Here is a 21,854-nt window from a genome sequence, read left to right as displayed (position 1 = left end):
TTACAAAAAAAAATTCAAATCTGAATGAATATTTACGTAATGTAATTCTAATATTTGTACGTTATTTTGAAGTGTTACAGAGAAAGCTTTTTATCAGTTTATTGTGATATTAATAATAATAAAAATTTAAATTTTTTTTATCTATGGCCTCATTTAGTTTTATTAATTTGTTTACATTTCCATTACATTTTCTTTTATTATCTGAATATGCATATGCATGCAATGCAGATAAATAATACATGTTTATCACATATAAAGCTAAGTGTTTATAAGTGTTACTGAGAAAGCTTTTTGTACTGGGGGTCAAGGCTGTCAAGGTTAAAAACCCCTTTGGTTTTTAGACAAGGAATGAGAATAAAGTGGACATTTGGCAAAGAACAATACCTCAATGTCAGGGACTCAATTTCAATGTTTTATTCTTTAGCCATATGAAAAAGCTTCATTTTAAAAACTAACATAAAAAGTAATATGAAGTAGCTCTTGCTACATTGCATGCAAAACGGTAGTGCACAGCATCATCTTCTAGCTGTCACTGAGTGTAACAGTAAAGAGGGAGAGAGAAAACAACTAATATACATTATCATACAATACATAATTAATAACATGGTTTTGGGTACTGCTAGTATAGTGGATCAAACAATAAAGATACCTAAAGCTCATAAATGCATAAAATATTAAGTGATCAAATATGAGCTGCGACTATAATGCTCACACTATAAACTGTAAGCGTTCCCTCTCTTCAGTGACTCTGTCTGCAATGCCCACAGTCATTCACACATCAGTTTAAACAGCATGTGGAAAATACTCGGCCCTTCTTAGGAAAGTACAGTAGAAAATAGTCAGCTGATCTTATTTTTATTAGGTCGCTGCAGATCTAGATTTCAATCTCTGAATTACATTCACCATATTTTATAAACACGTTAATTATTTTTTGGGAATATTCATCATTATGGTTAAATTAAAATCATCTGTCCCCCTTCTGCCAATCACCTTCTGGAATTAGGGGTATGTAGGAGGCGTCTGCTGTGGTGTCCGTCCATTAAACGGCTGGCAGGATGAAGCTCCTCTGGCCTCGGACTGAGCGAGAAGGGTGTCTGTCTCTGTGGGCTCTGAGTTTGGACTCTCTTCTGAAAAGCTGGATGGGACACGCAGCCCAAGAACTTCCTGTACTTTCACAGACAGCTCCTGAGAACAGAGCAGTCAGAAAGCATTATGAACACGGTTATTTTTCATAGCCTATCAGCAGTCATATCTGTCCCATCTCACCTTGCAGTTTGTCAGCTGCAAATAAATAGCCTCTGCTCCACAGAGTATTGACTGCAGATCCAGCTTCATGGTCAGCTCATTAATGTGCTGGAAACACACACACACACACACACACACACATACTTCGAGTCAACTGACTTACTGTGCATGTCATTTTCCTGGTTCTACTTTATATTTTCATGGGCTTAAACAATTCTATGCTTACCTTCAGTATAGAGTTAAAATCATGATTTGAGCCAATCAGCTCCCCTTTTTGTGACTCAAGAATGGAGCAGGCCATAAGTAAGTGGAAGTTTTCACAAGGCAGACGGGTCCACAGAACCTGCAAAACATTGGTGTTGATATTGTTCAATAAAACTACTAAAATCATTTCCTTTAATTGAAAAAGTTGAAATAAAATAACATATAAATAGTAGATGAAAAACTTAAACTTAATTAGAAAATGTGCCAATGGCATCTAACTGAAATAAAATTAGTTAAAGAACTACAACTGAATCTAAATAGAAAAAAAAAATCTAAAACTGAAACGAAAATAAATAATCTAAAAAAAAATCTAATACTACAGAAACTAAAACTGAAATAAAAAAATTAAATCTAAACAGAAATATTAAAAAATCTAAAACTAATAAAAATGACAAGCACAAAATTGCTTACATATAAAATAAAATTAAAATGAAAACTAAAAACAAGAAAATAAAGCTACTTTATACCCAGAGCTTTATATATATATATATATATATAAAATGTTAATAATACTAAAATAACACTGATGAGAAGAGTTTTTAATATTTAATAAATGAATATAACAAATCAATATTAAAAATCAAAACTGTTGTGCTGCTTTTGTGTATGAAAATGCATTTTCTTTTAAAGTTATTTAAACTACAGAATGTAACAGAAAACTACTGTAAGTTCACATGCTGTATGTGCTTAACATGTATGTGCTTAATTTGAGTCAGCATATTTTGCTAAAATATATTAATTCAAATGAATTATAAACATCATATATTTGATATATTATTAATGATGATGAAAGTCATAGAAAATAATACAAATAACCTCCCTCTTACCTCCCAAAGACTCAAGATGTCTTCAAAAGAGAATTCTCTCTTAAACCAAATCAGCAACCAACGGAAACAGAAACAAAGTGAACCACTGTCCTGAGAGTCTAAGAGAGATAAAAACAAAACAAGCAAACAAACAACATTTTATTAACCAGCGGTGCCACCGTGCATTAGCCAATAGAGAAAAAACACATATAGAAGGTAGAGGTTTATAGAGAATGTGTGTTTGTGTTTACCCAGGTAGTCACACAGCTCTGGATCAAGTGCTCTCAGTAGGAGGCTGAGCTGAAGCAGCTGCTGTTTCATGGCCTCTTGAGACTCTTCAAAGTTTTGGTGCTAAAGAAAGATAAAGGCTTTATATCCAGAGCGAACACATCGATTGAACAACACAATCAGAAAACAAGTGTGTTTACTGACCACTAAATCCATAAAGCCTGTCAAACACCAGAAGGACTCCACCTCATTCTGGGTAACAAAGAGGAGAGGAGACAGAAGATCACTCATCCCCTGGACATAACCTAAAGAGCAAAGTGAGAGAGAAAGAGAGAGAGAGAGAGCGAAAAGTGACATAACAGCATTCTCTAGTGGTCGGTAGCTGGAATTAAAATGCCATAACGGAAATGCACATACCCAGATCGAAGTTATACATGCAGTACGTCATCAGTTCGTCATGGAGCAGCGCAAGTCCTGGGTTCTCATTCCCAGAAAAGAAGGAATTGTGTCTGTCTGTTCGATTCACATCCCGTTCTGTCCAATCAAAGAGCAGGAGCAAATCAGATGTAGAAAGTGACCGGCTACACTTGCTGTAGGATCTATGACACAGCTGAACGTACCTATGAGGCTACGGTTTCCTCGGAAGAGAGAGTTCCTCATCTCCTGCTCTTCACTAACTGACTTCCACTGAACCTTCATCCTGAAATACTCATCCCTGAAGAGAAAAATAACAAATGTAAAGAGCACAAAAATTTAAAGAATAATTCAAGCTGACGATCAGGGGTTTTAGAAAGGAAAGAGGCAGGGTAGACACATTATTGGCCTTATCATTCGGGTTTATGTATATAAATTAAGTAGTCGTATATATGGTAGAGTAGAACTTAGAAAACGTAAGTATAATTGCTGTTATCATTCAAAATTTGAGGTCAGTAAGCTTTTATTAATCAAAGATGCATTAAATTAACCAAAAGTGACATATAGAATGTTACCAAAAAATCTTTTCAAATGAATTCTGTTATTTTTATCCTTAAAAGGTTTCACTGTTTCCACAAAAATATTACGTAGTACAACTGTTTTCAACATTGACAATACTAAAAATGTTTCTTGAGCAGCAAATCAGCATATTAGAATGATTTCTGAAGGATCATGTGACGCTTAAGACTGGAGTAATGATGCTGAAAATTCAGCTTTGCCATCACAGGAATAAATTACATTTTAAAATGATATTATATATAAATTATATATTATAAATTACATTATTAAAATTATATTACAATAGAAAAGTTATTTTAAATGGTCATAATATTTCACAATATTACTGTTTTTACTGCATTTTTGTTCAAATAAATGTAGCCTCGGTGAGCATAATAGAGTTCTTTAAAAAAAAATATATATTTTTTTTTAATCTTACTGACCCCAAACTTTTTGACAGCAGTACATATACTGTGCTAAGCTTAGGTCTAAAGAGAAAAATGACACAGGAAACCACAACAGCTGCAAATGAATTAAGTAGTCGTATGGTAGATTAGAACTTCGAAATGTAAATATAATTGACCCTTCGCAAAAACCCCCTCCTTAGTTACTGTTGCTATTTCTGACAAACAATGGCGCTCTCACACAACATATCATGTTCTCATGCAGTAAAAAATACATCGCTGAGCAAAGAGAAAACTGACAACACGCCGACAGACAAGACAGAGAAGGTTACTTTTGCTATGAAACAAAGTCTTAGCTTTCAAATTTTGACATTTTTTAAGAAATTCAAACAATAAATACAGTTTTGTGGCTCTTTAATGTGTCATGACAGATCACTGTAGCGGCTCAGTTCAAGAGGCACATGAACCGATCATCCTTTCATATTTACATATTTAAAGCATAAAATAAACATGAATGAACATCAGAAGGTATTTGATTTCAACAGCGGAAATATGTCAATACACAGTTTTTTTCAAGTTTAAGTCCACCGAAGTTAATCTACTATCCTGTCTGGTTTGTTTGTCGATAAAATAGGCGGATTCGGCATTATGATTGGTCAGATCACCTGTCAATCAAACTCTTTGCGAACGGTCAGTTGCTATTATCATTCATCCGTTTGAGGTCGGTAAGCTTTTATTCAGCAAAGATGCATTAAATTAATCAAAAGTGACAGTAAAAGCATACAGAATGTTACAAAAAATCATTTCAAATGAATTCTGTTATTTTTTATCCTAAAAAGGTTTCACTGTTTACACAAAAATAGTACGTAGCACAACTGTTTTCAACATTGATAATAATAAAAATGCTTCTTGAGCAGCATATCAGCATATTAGAAGGATTTCTGAAGGATCATGTGACACTGAGGACTGCAGTAATGATGCTGAAAATTCAGCTTTGCCGTCACAGGAACAAAATACATTTTAAAATATATTACCACAGAAAACATGTATTATAAATGTCATAATATTACTGTTTTTACTGCATTTTTGTTCAAATAAATGCAGCCTCTGTGAGAATAAGAGACTTGTTTTATAAAAAATAAAACAAATTATTAAAAAAACTTTAAAAATCTCACTGACCCCAACATTTTTGACAGCAGTACATATACTGTGCTAAGCTTAGGTCTAAAGAGATATACTGAATACTGACACAGGAAACCACAACGATTTCTGAAGGATCATGTGACACTGAGGACTGCAGTAATGATGCTGAAAATTCAGCTTTGCCGTCACAGGAACAAAATACATTTTAAAATATATTACCACAGAAAACATGTATTATAAATGTCATAATATTACTGTTTTTACTGCATTTTTGTTCAAATAAATGCAGCCTCTGTGAGAATAAGAGACTTGTTTTATAAAAAATAAAACAAATTATTAAAAAAACTTTAAAAATCTCACTGACCCCAACATTTTTGACAGCAGTACATATACTGTGCTAAGCTTAGGTCTAAATGATCGGTCTGAGCCGTGCTGTTTTTAAGTCGAACACACCTAATATGTACGCGTAATTGCATCGCTTTGACCGTAGATCCCACCTTCTCACACGCCATGATTGGTCCATTATGTACAATGCTTGCATGTTATTGGTCAAACTACTTTTCGATCATTACCTTCAGCAAGCATGAAAACAGGAAAACAAAGCCAAAACAAATCCTGGCCAGGACGCGTCCTGAGAAAATGGCACGTATGGTCACCCTAGTTAAAACAAAATGTGTTTAGCTCACGTTTTCACCCGAAGAATGTCCTCTCTCTCTTTGGCTGTGCTGTTCCACGGGTAGAACCCCAGTAAGAACTTCCACACCTCCTTCCGCAGAGATGGAACAATGCCCTAGAAAAAGCAGGAAAGATTTGAATCAATGGTAACGTCATTGATTTGTGGCATGTAAACAGGATTAGGAAAATATCACTGAAACCTAGACGAACCCCTCTAAACACCAGCTTCTTGACCTTCTGTGGATCAGTGACACGGCCCTCTGGATCCAAAAACTGATCCCAGTTATCCAAAGGCTTTCCTCTTTTGACCTCCGGTCTGGGGCCGAGCTCTGCCCCCTGGTGGAATACACAATCTCTTTTTAAGTTTATGCACAATCGGCATTTATACACAAACAGCCAGGACTCTATGTAACTCACGCAGTTAATGAGCTCAAAGCCTGGCTCCTCATCAGCTGAGTGTGGGAAATGGGCATCTTGCGGTGAGCGGTTACCGAGGGGCGACTCTGGATGTCTAAGAGCTCCCCGAAAGAAGTTAGTCACTTTGGAGAAGCCCCCAAATGTGGTCGCATAAGGGTCCTGAATGAACCTCTGTAGACATGACCAATCACATGGCATGTTTACAGGACCTTGTTTATGGCTTTAACCACATTAAAACACAACATATATGACTTACAGACACTAGATCTGCACTGGTATCATCAAAGAGGTGCAGCTCATCAAACGACTGTGATAGGGCCCCAGAATCATGCGGGTATGCCAGGAAGAGCCTACCATCCATGGGAGACCTTATAGCAGAATGCGTCACATATAGGTACTAAAATGCAAAAGAGTTGGTTGAAAAAGATCAATTAGCATGCCACTCACGGGGCCAGTCTGATGTAACGCTGCATGGCTTTTAGCAGCTCTCTAGTGCCCCCTCGATGGAAGTGCAGGGGAGGGAGAGGATCGCCCCCTCTGGTGGTCATCACCAAGAAGTTCCTGCCCAGAGAGAAGCGAGCCCTCCGGAGAGAGTACAGCTCTGAAAGGGGCAGGGAGAAGCCCCACTGACCTGCCAAAAGACATAAACGTACGTGAGCATGTAGAGTATGTAAATGCAAGCGCACTTCATCTGAGAAGCAGCAGTTTGGCGCAGTACCTGTTTCTCTGACTGGTGGATGCTCTTGCAGTCGTTCCTGCTTGACTGTACTGATGACGGCCCAGTCTGGCTCATAGCCTGGGTCAAACTTAGTTTCCTCTTCCCCTCCTTCCCCATCCTTTCAGGAAACAGAATATAAGAGAGAATAAGAGAGGAACAGAAGTTTAGGAAACAGGACGCCATTCAAAAGTTGGGAGTTGGTAAGATTTTTAATGTTTTTAATGTTCTTGCATTCAACAAGGCTGCATTTATTTGCTCGAAAATACAGTAAACACCAATACTGCAAAATATTATTACAACTGTATTCTATTTTAATATATTTTAAAATGTAATTTACTCATGTGACAGCATAGCTGAATTTTCACCAGTCATTACTCCAAACTTCAGTGTCGCATGATCCTTCAGAAATCATTCTGATGATCAATTATCAGTATTTTTGTAGACTCCGTAAAAAAAAAAAAAAGTATTCATTTCTTTAAAAAAAAAAACCTCCCTGACTCCAAACTTTTGAATGCTAATGTACATGTTAACCATTTCTCAGAGATTTGACCATTTACATTACATTTATATATCCAAAGCAACTTACAAATAAGGACAATAGAAGCACTCAAAACCAACAAAAGAACAGTAACATGTTACTGCTATGACAAGTCCCAGTCAAGCTAATGCAAAAGAATAGCAAAAGAATACAGAATGCTGTTAAGAGGGTCAAAAAAAATTGAAATAAGAAGAAAACAAGTAGTTAGAATTTAAAAAAAAAAGAATAGAGAGTGCAAGTGTTAGAGGGTCAGGTATTTTTTAATAAATAAAAAGAAAACAAGTGGATAAAATAGAAATAGAATAGAGAGTGCTAGTGTTGAATGGTCATGTGTAGATGAGAGAGGTGTGATTTTAGTTGTTTCTTGAAGATGGCTAAGGACTCAGCTGCTCAGATTGAGTTGGGCAGGTCTTGACTCGCCAAAGTATTTTTTTATAGAGATGTTTGGTTTTATTGTGTGTAAATATCTTCAGTAGGACAAAACTTTTTAATTTCTATTAATTTTCAATGACCTTTATTTCCACGACTTTGCAAATCACAATTTACAAATTTCCCAAAACCATTTTTTTTCCTTTGAGCATGTTAAGTTCAATATAGATTTTAAATGAACATGTGACAAGTGACCTTTGAACTTTGAAGAGCAAACTGAGTGTTAAAGTCATTCTCTTACCAACCTTTTTGGCGTAGAAGACAGCAGGAGCATTTCTCACATCCTCCTCAACAGGGCTCCACTCCAGTGCCGGCTCTCCATCCTGAAAGAGTTTATTTTGTAAATGGTGTTAATAGACAGAACAATTATTTACTAACACATAACCTCATTAATAATATATTAGCACATCAAAGTGTTTAATAATAAAATATGTTAATCCTGATACAGTCTGTTGATCATACCCGCTCAACTATCCGGATGAAGCCGGGGATGGTTGTGTCCTGATTGCTTCTTTTGGCATTGGTGTGGAGGTAAACACCCTCCTTCTCAAAGATCAGCTGATGAATGACATAATAGATCACACTTTTACAACAGGACCAAATGTCAACAAAACTACAGAGGAATAATTTGAAACAAGATGTCAATATATAACGATTATCCTTCAGCATTAAATAGATATAATGAATTTAAATGTTTGTTTTTTCTAATAACCCAACAATAAAAAGAATTGTAGCTGTAATACTATAGTGGACAATTCCTGATATACCACAATAGATTAATAATTCAGCGGCTTACAAATAATGACTTTCAGAAGTTAGATTAGCAACTGATAATCACATGGAGGAAGCGGTAATGTCAACATTCTAGCTGCTAGTTTTCTATAATCTATAATACTTCATTACGTTATGACCAAAGCTCTCCAGTTAACTGGTTTGACCAGTGACGCCGTTCAATAAAAACCTCCTTGCTGAAGGTGTTACCCAACAGGTGACAGAGGTATTTGAAACACCAGTCCATCATAGAGACATGACAGTGACTAAACCATCAGGCTTGAACGACATGTCAGTCACCAGCCTGGGCTATCGCTAACTAGCTTCAGCAGCTATGGAAAAACGGTCTTTTCCTGAGACATTAAATACGTAATAATGTAAAAATGCATGTATAGCTTTGTGTGATGTCATGTCAAATATGACATCGTCGATCTAAACGTAAGGTTACTGACAAACACTATCGCTACTCACCTTGTAACTCTCCGGCTTCGCCTCCATTCCTCCTCCTGTTTGACCAAAACAATCACACTTCCGTTTTTTCCTGGATGACACCGCCCACCTCCGCAGCAGCCAATCAGAAACTAATAAAGCATGACGTTGTCTTTATTATGTTATTTTGAAGATGGTGATAATGAGTATGATGTTCTTAGCATATATTTGTTGACATAATATAATGATCTGTAATACAAAACAAAAAATAGATTCTGTGTTTAAAAAAAAAAAGTCCTCCCTGCTGTCACCACAGATTCTGTCATAATTTAACATTTTTATGTCGTTTCAAACCCACAAAGTTAAGATTTTTTTTCTTCTTCAGTGAAGCACAAAAAAAAAAGAGCCAGAATGACAGTCAGCATTTACTTTCATTGCATGGAATTGCATATGCAATGATGACTGAGGCTGTCATTCTGAAAGACAGTCGTGCTTAAAACACCATTGGGGTGAGTAAAATTATGCCAATTTTTTATTTACCGGTATTTATTTAATTTTGCTCTTTAAATTCTCTTACAAAACTGTTTATTATGTAAAAGTACAAATAACTATAACTCTTGGAAGTACAAGAAAACCACCTGGAGAAATGTGACCGTTTTTAGTGTGCACCAAAACATTAGCCTGCTGCACATGAAGTCCAGTAAATCATTATGTATCATTGATTATCAGCTTCCTTCAATGTCACACCTGCTCATATTTGTTCTTTCTGAACGTTACCTCTGCAAATGTGTACGCTCAAGGCGCGTGCGTCCACTCTAATGTTGCCATGTCCGCTTATTTCGCGTATATTGTTTTTGAGATTTGCCTTTACAGATGAATAAATCTAGTCCTTGAATTCTAGATAGAGGTTTTAGGGGCTGTAATGACTTCGGCTGTTCCAACAGGGCTTATTCCAAGAATGTACCCACGTTTTTTGGGGATTTCATGTGCTTTTCCAGCCCCATGGTGCGTAAATGTGTTTTCCATTACCAAGTGTGTGTGTGCACAGCTGAGAAATGTATTAATTTATCCTTACTATAATCGAGTAATGGACACATTACATATTTTGTAAGAGTAAGACTATCGCTGTTAGTTGCATTTTAGTATTGGTTAATCCAGAGGTTTATAATATGGACCCCCAGGGCTGCAAAGGAGTGTTGGGGTCTGTGGAAAAGTTTAGGGAAAAACAGTGTAAAAAATTAATCAATAAAAAACAATAAATAAATAAATAATAGAAATAAGATTAAATAAATAAATAAATTGAATATATCAATAAAAATACACATTTAAATGTACCCTAATGGTACAGTAGTGAGTAGAAAATTTTAAAGTAATGTAAAGAAAATAAATATTTTTCTAATATTTTAAATATTTTTACAATATAAATTTTTCACAGTATAAATTGGGTCTTTATATGTGAAGTATGGAAAAAATATACAGTAGATGCCTTTTATATTTTAGGATGGGGTCCCTCGCAAAGGATGGTCATATTTGGGGACCATGGCATCTAAAACAATAAAAACCCTAGGTAAATCTACGTTTTTTGTGTGTGTGTTTTAATCAACCCACACAAACAATGCATAAAAAAAAGTCGCTTATTCAGTGCTTGTTTGTCAGACCATTTGCGTGTTTCTTTTGCGCAATCTGGCAACCCTGATCCGCTCCTACTGTAAACAGCGCTTTGCGCGTCGCTGCGCTGGAGTCTAGGGGAGAGACAGGCACGGGTTACAGGCTCCTAACAAAGAGGGTTTAATAAAGTTTGGAAGTAAAGGACGATTGTGACAGAGGCGGGAGGATATAACGAGGGTAAGTCAGTCACTTGCCTTTCTTTTCTCGAATCATCCCGATGCAGTTTTAATTGTGCAAAAAGATGAAATAGATTTTAGCTGCATTGCTAACGCTGGAGCGCACTGGCCTGTGTGTTTCACTTGGCCACTCACTAATGAACTGATCAACAAGCTCTAAAGCAGTTAATGTCGTAATGCAAATACCACGCTGTTTAGCCGCTGATTTTGCCAACTGCATATTAAAGCTGACAGTGACAAACAAACAAACAAACAAAAGCAGCAGAAATCATGGCTGGTTGTTCTTCATGTTGTCCCGAAAATGCGAGAAACGGACAGATCCGCTGCATGCAACTGCACAACAGGCCTCGAAAATGATTTTTACCATTTGACAAAGCCTGGCCCTCATTTAAACGAGAACGTCCCAAACAAACGTGTACGTGTGCTACACGTGCGGGGGAATGGAGGCGTAACTTACCCTTCAAAGTGAGTGGGGCGTTTGTTGCACAGCAGTTGATGAGCTTGTTGATTACTCAAACTAGTTTTTAAGCTGTTCTACAGTTCCAAATGTGACCCTGGACTACAAAACCAGTCATGAGGTCAATTTTTTTTTAAATGGAGTTTTATACATCACCATCAAAGCTGAATAAATAAGATTTCCATTGATGTATGGTTTGATAGGATAGGACAATATTTGGCCTAGATACAACTATTTGAAAATCTGGAATCTGAGGGTGCAAAAAAAAAATCAAAATATTGAGAAAATTGCCTTTAAAGTTGTCCAAATGAAGTTCTTAGCAATGCATATTATTAACCTAAAATTAAGTTTTGATATATTTACAGTAGGAAATTTACAAAATATCTTCATGGAACATGATCTTTACTTAATTTACTAATGATTTTTGGCATAATTTTGACCCATACAGTGTATTGTTGGCTGTTGCTACAAATGCTACTTATGACTGGTTTTGTGGTCCAGGGTCACAAATCAAAATGCATGTTCATTTTGCCTAAATAAGCTCGATAGTGTGCTCTTGATATATATTTATGCATATTATGTTTTCTTTTCTAGGTAACATCAGCAAGTGGTGGCATCCTCCCATCTCTCCCCTAGTTCTCTCCTGCACGCAGACACCGTCACCCATTTCAATTGTGCCTCTTCTAACAGTACCATCAGCATTAACTAAACCAAGTTCTCATTACCAAAGAGTGCTAACCACAAAACGCATTTCATAAACACAGACAGACACATTCACACACACACACACACACCAGCATTTCAACATTCCAAAAGAACAAATTCCGAAAACAGTTCAACAGAGCCATAGGTTGTTGTATAAACACATCATGGCCTCTGTCACCAAATCCTCTAACCCCGAGATCCCCGATAATCACAAGGAGAGCTGGCTGGTGCTGCTTGCTGCCGCTGAGGCTTACAGTCAGACGTCTGGTTGTGATTTGGCCATTCTGACCGCCTATAAGAAGTTCCGTCCTTCCGGGGTCGAGGTGGACGGAACGAGGAATCACGAAGGGGGTGGAACTCGGGTGCGGAAGTTTGATTATGCATATCATGTTTGGGGACCGGGGGCCCTAGCGGAGTCGTCACTGCGATACATGGATGACATCGCAGTTCTGCACTCCACCACTGTACTGACGGCTCAGAGACACGCGCGTCTGAATGCAGAGGAAGGAGGAGCCAAACTGGGCGTGGTTGTGCCGTCTGACAGGCTGGTGAGTGCTGTTTTTTTTTTATTTTTAAGCATTTTTGAGTGCAACGCCTTGTGATTTATTGTGTCCTCTTTCTAAAGAGCTTGACTGGAGATGGAGTCGGGACTGTTAGTCCCAACATGAGGCTCTATTCTCAGAGCTACCCGTCGATCTACAGCTCGGCCGCTGCTATAGGCCAGCAAGGCAGTCAGCATGGGAACGGAGAGCGTGACCGGGAGAAAGCGGTGATGGAGGAATGTGAGAAGGCAAGAGAAAGAACGGAAATTGTGGACTTGGAGGAAGAGGAGGAGGAGGATGAGGCCGTCGATCTACAGCTCGGCCGCTGCTATAGGCCAGCAAGGCAGTCAGCATGGGAACGGAGAGCGTGACCGGGAGAAAGCGGTGATGGAGGAATGTGAGAAGGCAAGAGAAAGAACGGAAATTGTGGACTTGGAGGAAGAGGAGGAGGATGAGGAGGAGGAGGAGGAGGAGGAGGAGGAAGAGGATTTGGATGGGAGGAGACGTAACCTGAATGAATCGGCAGGTAAATGCACCTATTTTTGTTTGTTTTCCGATAAGAAGGGGTTTGTCATTGCAGATCTCAAATTCAAACTGAATGGATCTGTCTTTCTTTCTCAGGTGTCTTTTCAATGGATGAGGATTCTCTGTCCCGGGACTGCGAGCCCTTCTTCGAGTCTGACGGGGAGGAGGAGAGCACTGATGGTGAATTATTATTTTTTTTTTTTTATTGATATATTTTAAATAGGGCTGTCAGTTTAATGTGTTAACTTAATTAGTTATGAAAAAATAACGCGATTAAAATATTTTGATGCAGTTAACGCACTGGCCCCGCCCCCAGACCTGTACGTCATCTTACATTTCATACAGCTGACTGTTGACAAATATAATGCAGGGCAACAACTCCATAAATGCAGTTATGCTTTAAAATTTAATATATTGGGGCAAAAATGCTCCTGTATGAGTTTTTGTCTCATGTTTATATCACATGATAAGCGATATCACACGAGAAGCGAGAGCAGTATCACACGAGTGCTGTTTTTGTCCTGAATATCATGAGTGCAAATGTGATTTTTATACAACAGTACAGTAAATAAGACGTTAATATTGTGTTATATTTTAAACACTATTGTCTGTTTTTGCTCAGTTTTGCCAACAAAAATATTACCTATAAAGCCACAGCAGAACTGTTGTGCGTCTCCGAGCAACACAGCGGTGTTTAGTTTCTGAATGAATCCGCGTTTTGAACAAATCGTGTGAATCAATGATTCAAAGCCCTATTCATAAAGAGAGAGAGAGCCGTTTACTTCATTCCTGAATGAATCAGCCTTTTGAATCGAATGAATCAGCCTTTTGAATCGAATGAATGACTCATAAAGACATTTACTGCCACCTGCTGGCATTTTTAGTTTCTTATTTAGAGTATTATTTCATAAAAAAAAAAAAAAAGAATGAATAGTTCACCCAAAAAATGTTAATTATGTCATTTACTCAAACCTGAATGACTTGGGCTACTTTCTTTTGTGGAGCATAAATTATTAAACTTCTGGTAAATGCCAAAAATTACTTAAATGTTATTGCCTATTTTTTCACATTTAGGCATCACAGCATTATAATGTGCAGCATGAAAAATAGATAGCACGTGTTATTTATAGATAACATGTTATTCAAGTGATATATATAATTTTAAGTGGCTGTTAGATGATGTTGAATTGTAAAAAAAAAAACATGGGGAAATCAGCATATATAAAAATCCAATTTCAGCTGATACAGTTCACCACTGTTCAAAATACTTTCATTTGGCAAAGACACATTATATGGAATCAAAAGTGACAGTAAGAAACATTTAAAATGTTTCAAATAAATGTTGTAATTTTGAACCTTATTTATAAAAAAATAAAGTATCACAGTTTTTAAAATGTTAGGCAGCACAGCTGTTTTTGATTGATAATTATAAGAAATGTTTCTTGAGCAGCAAATCAGCATATTATAATGATTTTTGAAGGATCATGTGACACTGAAGACTACAGTAATGACTGCTGAAAAATCGACTTTGCATCACAGAAATAAATTAGTTAAAATATATATTAAAATATAGGTATTTTGAATTGTTATAACACGCAACTAGTATTGTTTTACTGTATTTTTGATCAAATAAATGCAGCCTTGGCGAGCATAAGATACTTCTTTCAAAAACATTTAAAAAATCTTTCTGACCCCTAACCAGCTGATAACCGATATGGTACCAATATAATGTGCATTCTTATTTTTTAAAATCCTTATTCAGCAATTCAGTTTCAAACACAGTGACTGTTCAAAGAGATCATTATCTGAATTATGACACCGTAGCATCAGTGTGTTTTTATTGCTGTCGTTCATGTATTTATATCTGTTTTATTGCGGCCAGGCTCTCTGAGTGAGGAAGCACCTCCCCCTCCGCGTGGCTTAGCCATGGGTCACCTGGTGTCTCGCTCTTCTAACCCCATGGCAATGGCTCGTTCACTGCCCGTGTCTATACCAGTGTGGGGCTACAGGAACAACCATGCCCGTCAAGGAGACTCCCACAGTGGAGAACGGGTCAGTTACTCATCCGCTTCATGCATGCCCTCATCCATATACCCCCCTACAACAGCTTCATAGAGATCGACAATTCAAATTCTTTTTTTTGCAGATTATGTATGCACTTTTAATACAAAGGATGTGTAAAATTGTAGATGGCAAAATTATGCCACCTACTAGATTACGCATTTGGACCAAAATTGTATTTATCATTCATTGATGAGACAATTTCATAATTAATGTGTTGCGACACCATTTTTGAACAGTTTCATACGAAATGGAGGAAAGGGCCAAAGGAAATACAGATTGTCAATATATAAATACATACTTTATTAAAAGTTTTGGATTGGTAATTAAAAAAAATGTTTTTTTTAAGTTTTTGAAAGAAATCTCATGTTTTTCAAGGCTGCATTTAAAAAATAAAAAATATAGTAAAAACAGTAATATTGTGAAATATTATTAAAATAACTGTTTGTGAAATGTTTTTAAAACATGTGATGTTGTATACTGTAGTATAAGATTTATAAAAGGTTCATGATGATTAAAAATGCCCCAAAGTAAACAAATATATTGAGTGCTACATATTTTTGTGATAATATTTCAATGTATTGTGATAATTTTACCTCAAAAGACTGAGCCACAACCAGTAATTTCCACTGGAAAATGACTCTAAAACTATACTGTTTCTTTTTGGAAAATCTATACTCTAAACATAAATAGCTGCAATATTATCGTACTGCATTATTGACACAGTTATCGATACAAGATTTTGTTGCCAAGTCTTTTCTGATTAACACCCTCACTACCATTGTGACAAAATCCACTTATATAATGAGTTTTTGTAGAATAAAGCAATAAGCCCCGTGAAGCCATGGTTTACAGTGAATTTATAACAGCTAAGGGGCGTTGTTGTCGACGCGAAGAGGAGTGCCTAAAACCCCCTTAGCTGTTATAAATTCACTGTAAACCACGGCTTCACGGGGCTTTATTGCTTTTATAAAACGGTTATTTCATATACGTAGTACGGTTTCACAAAATAAAACAGAGCAAATAAAGTGTAATGATAAAAACATTCTTCCACCAAACAATGTAGTTCCTCAGAATCAGTTGTGGTTGCCGAGCAACTCGCCAACGTAAACAAAGGTGTATGTTTGTAGAGTAATTTACAACAGTTTCGAACTGATTGGCTCAGCCAATCAGAATCAAGGACCGGAACTATCCGTTTTATAAGAAAAGTTGAAGAATAGCAATTAATTACTATTTTGTCACATTTAATCACTTTTACACTTGTTTTCAGCTTGATTAAAATGTCTCTTTTATTTTAGGTGGGCTGTACAGACCTGGACCACATAGCTGCCAGTATGAAAGCCCTGCTGGTCCCTGGAGCCACAGACGGAACGGAGATGTTTGGCGCACTGCCACGACCTCGCCTAAACACGGGCGACTTCTCTCTCAAGCACTGAGAGAGGACGAATGTGTGCGTATGTATGTTTGAGCGTGCATGAGAACGAGGGGGTGTGCGAACCGTGAGCTTGTGCGTGTGCGAAAGTGATTTGAACAGAACTGGAGAGTTTGATGGATGTTTTTAGCGAAGACGTTGCCAAAACTGAAGCTTCTCCCACATATCATTAGTATTTCTATGGCACTGAAAGTGGCGAAACCTTTACCAGCCCTTCACGTCCGCAGCAGGAGGAGAGGGTTGATTCGCATGTCTTAATTTGAGAATTTCCTTTGGCTTTGACCGAATGGTTGTGGCAGACTTTAGTTACGTAGTGCATTTCATTGAGTAACACTAACAGAGCAAACGTACATCATGTTACTAATCATACCCAGTGACTGTCCTCTGCAGTGTGGGATTTACTGATAGTATATGAGCCTATTTACATGCTGAGATACTCGCACATCCATCACCGGAGGAGCATTGTACATTAGTAGACACTACATGTACTTGGATATATAGACTGCTGCGTTCAGATGTGAATTCAGTAGTGTATATTCCATGGCAAGATTGCCAAAGCTGACTAGATGTTAATGTGAATGCTTGCAAATGATGTCACTCTCTGCCTGTGTGCACTCACTTTTATTTCAGATACTGTCCTGAAGACTTTCTAAATCAATGCTTTGTAAAGCAATGAATACAATGAAAGGACAAAACGTTTTCCGAAACACGAATGTGTGGGACTTTTCGCCCACAAATGACAAGTGCTTCTGCATTATAACGAATTAATGTGCTGATAACTGATACAAATGCAGAAATACGAATTGTTGATTAGTATGGTAACTCAAAACTCGAAAATCTTGAAAATCAAATATGAGGGTTTACAACACTACAGATGTCAACCAGCTATGTGTTCATCATCTTAAACATTTCACAACTGTTCAGTGTTTAAGTAAATGCGTTTTGAATAAACAAGTTGTTTGTTGTCGAATTCTGTTGCCCTTTGTGTCTTATTTGCATTTAAAAGTTCAACGGTTTTATCTTAGTGTGTGTGATTGAGCAGGCTGAAGGAAATATGTGCAACTCTCTGAGGAAGTCGATGCTTCCTGTGCTCAGCAGAGGGCGGTGTTGTTTTTCTGTAGTTTTTTACTCCAAGCAATCCTTTAGCTTTCCTTTATGCATTTAGCAGGCTTTTATTCAAAGCAGTTAGGCCTATACAACAAAACGATTCATCTTAAGTTTATTCCCATTCCCACTTTTGATTTCATTTCCATTCATCTCATTCAGGTTTGTATTAGCCAAGCCATGAATGCAAAAAAATATGTTTTTATACAGTCTCAGAGTGTCAAACCTTAGTAATAAAAAAGGACATCATTTAGAATTTTTGATTAAATTAGTATATTTTGTATACTTTTATATACAGTGTTTTAAGAATAATAATTACGTTTATTAATGAATAAAAACTTGAGAGAGTAAAATCTGTACAAATGCTTTCAAAAGCCCTCAGAGAATTGTTCAATGGTGTAACATTTTGCAAAAAAAAGTACGTTTGAATGTCTGTCAGTAGAGAAAAGCTTTGTGAACTGGCTCACACTAACCAGATAAACACTGACCCTTTGATTATCCCCCAAGACCTTTACCTGCTTTTAAAGACATGTCAGCAATAAAAACACAACACACCACTCGTATATCGCACATCATTATTATTTTGAGTTTATTAGACTACAGAGATAAATATTTCCTACAGTATCTGTATTTGCCATCACATGGAATATAAAATGAATAGTGACTATTCAAAATAATTAGTATAAAGATTAATGCTACACCAATTCAGTTGCAGGTTAAAATACTAAAACACTACATTTTGCAGCAACTTAGTGGTTACTTGCAGGCAGATTCAGGCTTAGAATGCAAGTTTTAGTATCATTTATGTTGTTTTGGATCTTACTCCCTACCAATGACTTCTCCTCAAACTTCCCTCTCCTCTTTCTTACATAACCCTTACCCTGTTTCCTCCCAACCCCTCTTTCTCTTCATGTATTCACCCCCTACTGATCCTGCTTTCGGATCCAGCAGTAGGAGTTCCTGCCCACCCAGAAACCAGGGAAGAGCTTCTCCTTGAAACTGGTTGCAAACCGATTAATCAGTCTGACCTCCTTTGAGCTGTTCTCTCCATCTTCGACCAGGAAAAACTTGATGATGCCAGCTGGCTGGTCAGCGTAGATGCCGATGGTGGGACAGAGGGGAGCCTGGAATTCGATGTTCTCTCCGTTGTGCCAGACGTGGTAGCAGGATCCGGCCCAGCCCACACCCCATGACCGGTCGTTCTCTCCCAGCCCACACGGGCCATCCTTGGCTTTCCGCCCTGCGCTTTCACATGCCGCCCCAATCACCACCCAGCCCTCGCAGTCCACCTCCCAGTACCCACGAATGCCCAGAAGACCCTCCTTACACAGCACCTTCAGGAGGATATTGTCAAAGTTATCCTTGCAGCAGTTGCATGGTTACCACATGTTGACCATAACAGTCTTACGCATTACATTCTGTCATTTACTCACCCTCGTGTCATTTCAAACATGCATAGCTGTCCTCATGCTGAGTTGAACTTGTGGGTGAATTAATCATTCAGACTGGTTTTGTGAACCATATCAGCGGATTCATTGAAATATTAGACTAATGATTTTTTCATGAAGCAATACAATCACATACATAGAACTATGAAAGCCTATTTCCGCCACATTCAAAAATCTCATGCTGAAAAATATGAGATAAGCATAATTATGACAAAAATGTGAGATGTGTGTTATGACACAAAAGGTTGAAATTATGAGATAGAAAGTCATAATTATGACATAAAAAGTAAAAATGATCATTTAAAAAACATCACAAAAAGTTGAAATTGTGAGGCTAAGTTATAATTATGACATTAGATTTTTTGTCATAATTACGACTTTTAGTCTTATTATTCTAATTTAGAATATCATAACTCTGATTCTTTTTGTCTCAATCATGACCTAGTATTTCATAATTTCAATTCATGTCATAATTATGGCGTTCATGCTTTTTAAATCTGTGCTTATGTGTGAATAAATGCCTAAATCAAATCTTTCCATCATATAAAACAATCATGTCTCTTGAGAAGACTTGGATTCACTCATATAGATTTATATAGACTATTTTTTATGGTGTCTTTATGCAGTTTGTGAAGCTTGAAAATGTTAATTACTATAAAACTGATGTAAAAGCTTTCAATCAAAGAACAAAAATATGAGAATTAAAAAAAAAATTGTTCTAAAGAATACAAATCTTTGGAAAGACATGAGGATGAGTAAATGATGACATTTTTGCAAAATGTTTGCATGACTAAGCCTTAAAAACATAAATAAGAAGATAATACTAAATGGAAGAATTACATGACCTGTTCAAAAATGGATTTTTATAAATCACACAAGAAGTAGAGACAGATTCAGAGACTCACTTACATACCTGTGGTGAATGTTCATATCTCTCTGGCCTGTCTAGAACAGGACACACTTCCTCTGACATACGTGACACTTTGGCTCCACCTTTTGAGAGCCACAACATTTTCTGAGCAGTTCTGTCATCCAGAGAGAGATTTATCCAGTCTGAGAGAGAAATAACATTTCAGAGGTCAAGGGCATATTAAATTATAATATAGAACTATATGTGACCCTAGAGCACAAAACCAGTCGCTGGGGTATATTTGTAACAATAGCCAAAAATACATATGGGTCAAAATGATAGATTTTTATTTTATGCCAAAAATCATTAGGAGTAAAGTAAAGATCATGTTCCATGAAGATATTTTGTAAATTTCCTACTGTAAATATATAAAAAATTATTTTTTGATTAGTAATATGCATTGCTAAGAACTTCATTTGGACAACTTTAAAGGTGATTTTCTCAATATTTAGATTTTTTTGCACCCTCAGATTCCAGATTTTCAAATAGTTGTATCTCGGCCAAATATTGTCCTATCCTAACAAACCATACATCAATGGAAAGCTTATTTATTCAGCTGATGATGCATAAATCTAAATTTCGAAAAATTGACCATTATGACTGGTTTTGTGGTCCAGGGTCACATATAAAAAGCATAAAACCAAGACAATTCCTGTAATGTTCCTGCGCACATTTCATCAGCTCAGCTCTAGTATTGGGTTCAGTGATGTTGGGGTCATATGGTGGCGCCTTTTCTGTGATGGAAGGAAGAAGAAAGAGCAAGAGGTCATTATATTCTATACCATGACTGCATAATCCTATTTAAATGTCAGCTGTCTAATGGAGGCCCAAGCTTCATGTGACTTCCATTGTATTATGATCCTCTCCCATTAACACTATTAAGACAGTGAGGCGTAAAGACGGCAGCACTCACCTTGAAAAAGGCATGGTAATGATCACACCATATTGTCAGATTTACACGCTATTTTGATCTGAATATAAGTGTCTGTTCTATTATAAGACCAGTATGTTCTCCAAACCTTAAATGACTTGTTGATAATGATCTGAGGCGGTTTTAGTGGGCATTAAACAGGGTGAACTTAAAGGTAGCTACACCTCTGTGTCCGTGATCATCAGGACACCTGCAGTGTTTACCGAGCTTTAATGAATGATCATGTGACAAGTTTTAAAACAAATAGTTCAATTCACAGATAAAATATGCACAAAATCTGAAAACTGTTACCTCATTCTTAATAAATTAATATTTTGGAATAAATGTAAAATGCTAAACATTACATTTATACTTGGTTTGAATAAATATAACTTAAAAATATGGTTAATGCAAGCATGAAAATACTATTGTAATGGTTGTTTTTAATAGTGCAATAAATTTATTATTATTATTATTATTTATTTATGTAAATCCCTGTTCCAGCTGACACATTTTCAGGTTAAAAAATTACATTTGAGAAAACAACAACTAATGGACCCTTTTCACAAGACTGTGATGACGCGTTTAACAGCCATCAGCATCGTAAATCCTCGAAAGTTTTTCATATTTGTATTTTTTTTTAAATGTATGTACATTTATAACACTATTCTTTGTATTGTATCACCTTTGCATCAAATTACAAAAAAACAGTTAACGCTAATGCGAGGATGTTTCTAATGCAGCATCTATGGGAGGGACGGCAAATTTGACATCGTTCTCTCTCAATTCTTTTCCTTTTATTGAAAGTCATGAAAACACTATCGTGGAGTTTTTCTTTTGCTATTTGAGCAAATGGGAATGCAAAAAATATATTTGT

The 21,854-nt window shown here is 36.7% G+C and overlaps 3 protein-coding genes across 3 annotated transcripts in view; 1 reads left to right on the top strand and 2 right to left on the bottom strand.

Annotated features, from left to right (window-relative positions):
- Positions 1-399: 399 nt before the first annotated feature.
- Positions 400-11,380, bottom strand: LOC107729504 (TBC1 domain family member 17-like). Its single transcript, XM_016540042.1, has 18 exons — positions 11,341-11,380; positions 9,082-9,191; positions 8,302-8,397; positions 8,085-8,162; positions 6,873-6,990; positions 6,602-6,785; positions 6,411-6,522; positions 6,155-6,325; positions 5,948-6,073; positions 5,749-5,852; positions 3,164-3,258; positions 2,961-3,077; positions 2,748-2,848; positions 2,567-2,666; positions 2,337-2,434; positions 1,472-1,588; positions 1,267-1,353; positions 400-1,185 (listed from the first exon to the last, which is right to left on the bottom strand). Exons 2-18 carry the CDS (start codon positions 9,106-9,108, stop codon positions 1,000-1,002), a joined length of 1,917 nt encoding a protein of 638 aa, XP_016395528.1. The 5' UTR covers positions 9,109-9,191; positions 11,341-11,380; the 3' UTR covers positions 400-999.
- On the top strand, positions 10,724-17,569 carry LOC107729505 (uncharacterized). Its single transcript, XM_016540043.1, has 7 exons — positions 10,724-10,884; positions 11,935-12,593; positions 12,671-12,764; positions 12,922-13,113; positions 13,209-13,292; positions 14,995-15,164; positions 16,472-17,569. Exons 2-7 carry the CDS (start codon positions 12,210-12,212, stop codon positions 16,607-16,609), a joined length of 1,062 nt encoding a protein of 353 aa, XP_016395529.1. The 5' UTR covers positions 10,724-10,884; positions 11,935-12,209; the 3' UTR covers positions 16,610-17,569.
- Positions 17,570-18,059: 490 nt separating this feature from the next.
- The window catches only part of LOC107729506 (stonustoxin subunit beta-like), a 13,002-nt gene continuing 9,207 nt past the window's right edge, over positions 18,060-21,854 (bottom strand). The window contains exons 3-5 of the mRNA XM_016540045.1: positions 20,739-20,801; positions 20,071-20,210; positions 18,060-19,043 (exon numbers count right to left, since the gene is read on the bottom strand). Coding sequence (XP_016395531.1) covers positions 18,633-19,043; positions 20,071-20,210; positions 20,739-20,801 — 614 coding nt within the window. The 3' untranslated portion in view covers positions 18,060-18,632. The remainder of the gene's footprint in view (positions 19,044-20,070; positions 20,211-20,738; positions 20,802-21,854) is intronic.

The sequence above is a fragment of the Sinocyclocheilus rhinocerous genome, unplaced genomic scaffold (genome assembly GCF_001515625.1).
Source record: "Sinocyclocheilus rhinocerous isolate Xijiao unplaced genomic scaffold, SAMN03320098_v1.1 scaffold697, whole genome shotgun sequence".
In the NCBI taxonomy this organism is placed as follows: domain Eukaryota; kingdom Metazoa; phylum Chordata; class Actinopteri; order Cypriniformes; family Cyprinidae; genus Sinocyclocheilus; species Sinocyclocheilus rhinocerous.
The sequence above is the reverse complement of the archived record's forward strand: the minus strand, read 5'-3'. Positions and strand labels throughout refer to the sequence as shown.

Bases quoted from the DNA above. Each gene is read 5' to 3' on its own strand.
- LOC107729504 (XM_016540042.1), bottom strand. From the start codon at position 9,108: ATGGAGGCGAAGCCGGAGAGTTACAAG. The intron at 2,849-2,960 runs GTATGTGCATTT...TTTGCTCTTTAG, and splicing joins CATGTATAACTTCGATCTGG to GTTATGTCCAGGGGATGAGT. The intron at 1,186-1,266 runs GTGAGATGGGAC...CTCTGTTCTCAG, and splicing joins TGCAGCTGACAAACTGCAAG to GAGCTGTCTGTGAAAGTACA.
- LOC107729505 (XM_016540043.1), top strand. From the start codon at position 12,210: ATGGCCTCTGTCACCAAATCCTCTAACCCCGAGATCCCCGATAATCAC. The intron at 12,765-12,921 runs GCCAGCAAGGCA...CCGCTGCTATAG, and splicing joins CAGCTCGGCCGCTGCTATAG to GCCAGCAAGGCAGTCAGCAT. The intron at 13,114-13,208 runs GTAAATGCACCT...TTTCTTTCTCAG, and splicing joins TAACCTGAATGAATCGGCAG to GTGTCTTTTCAATGGATGAG.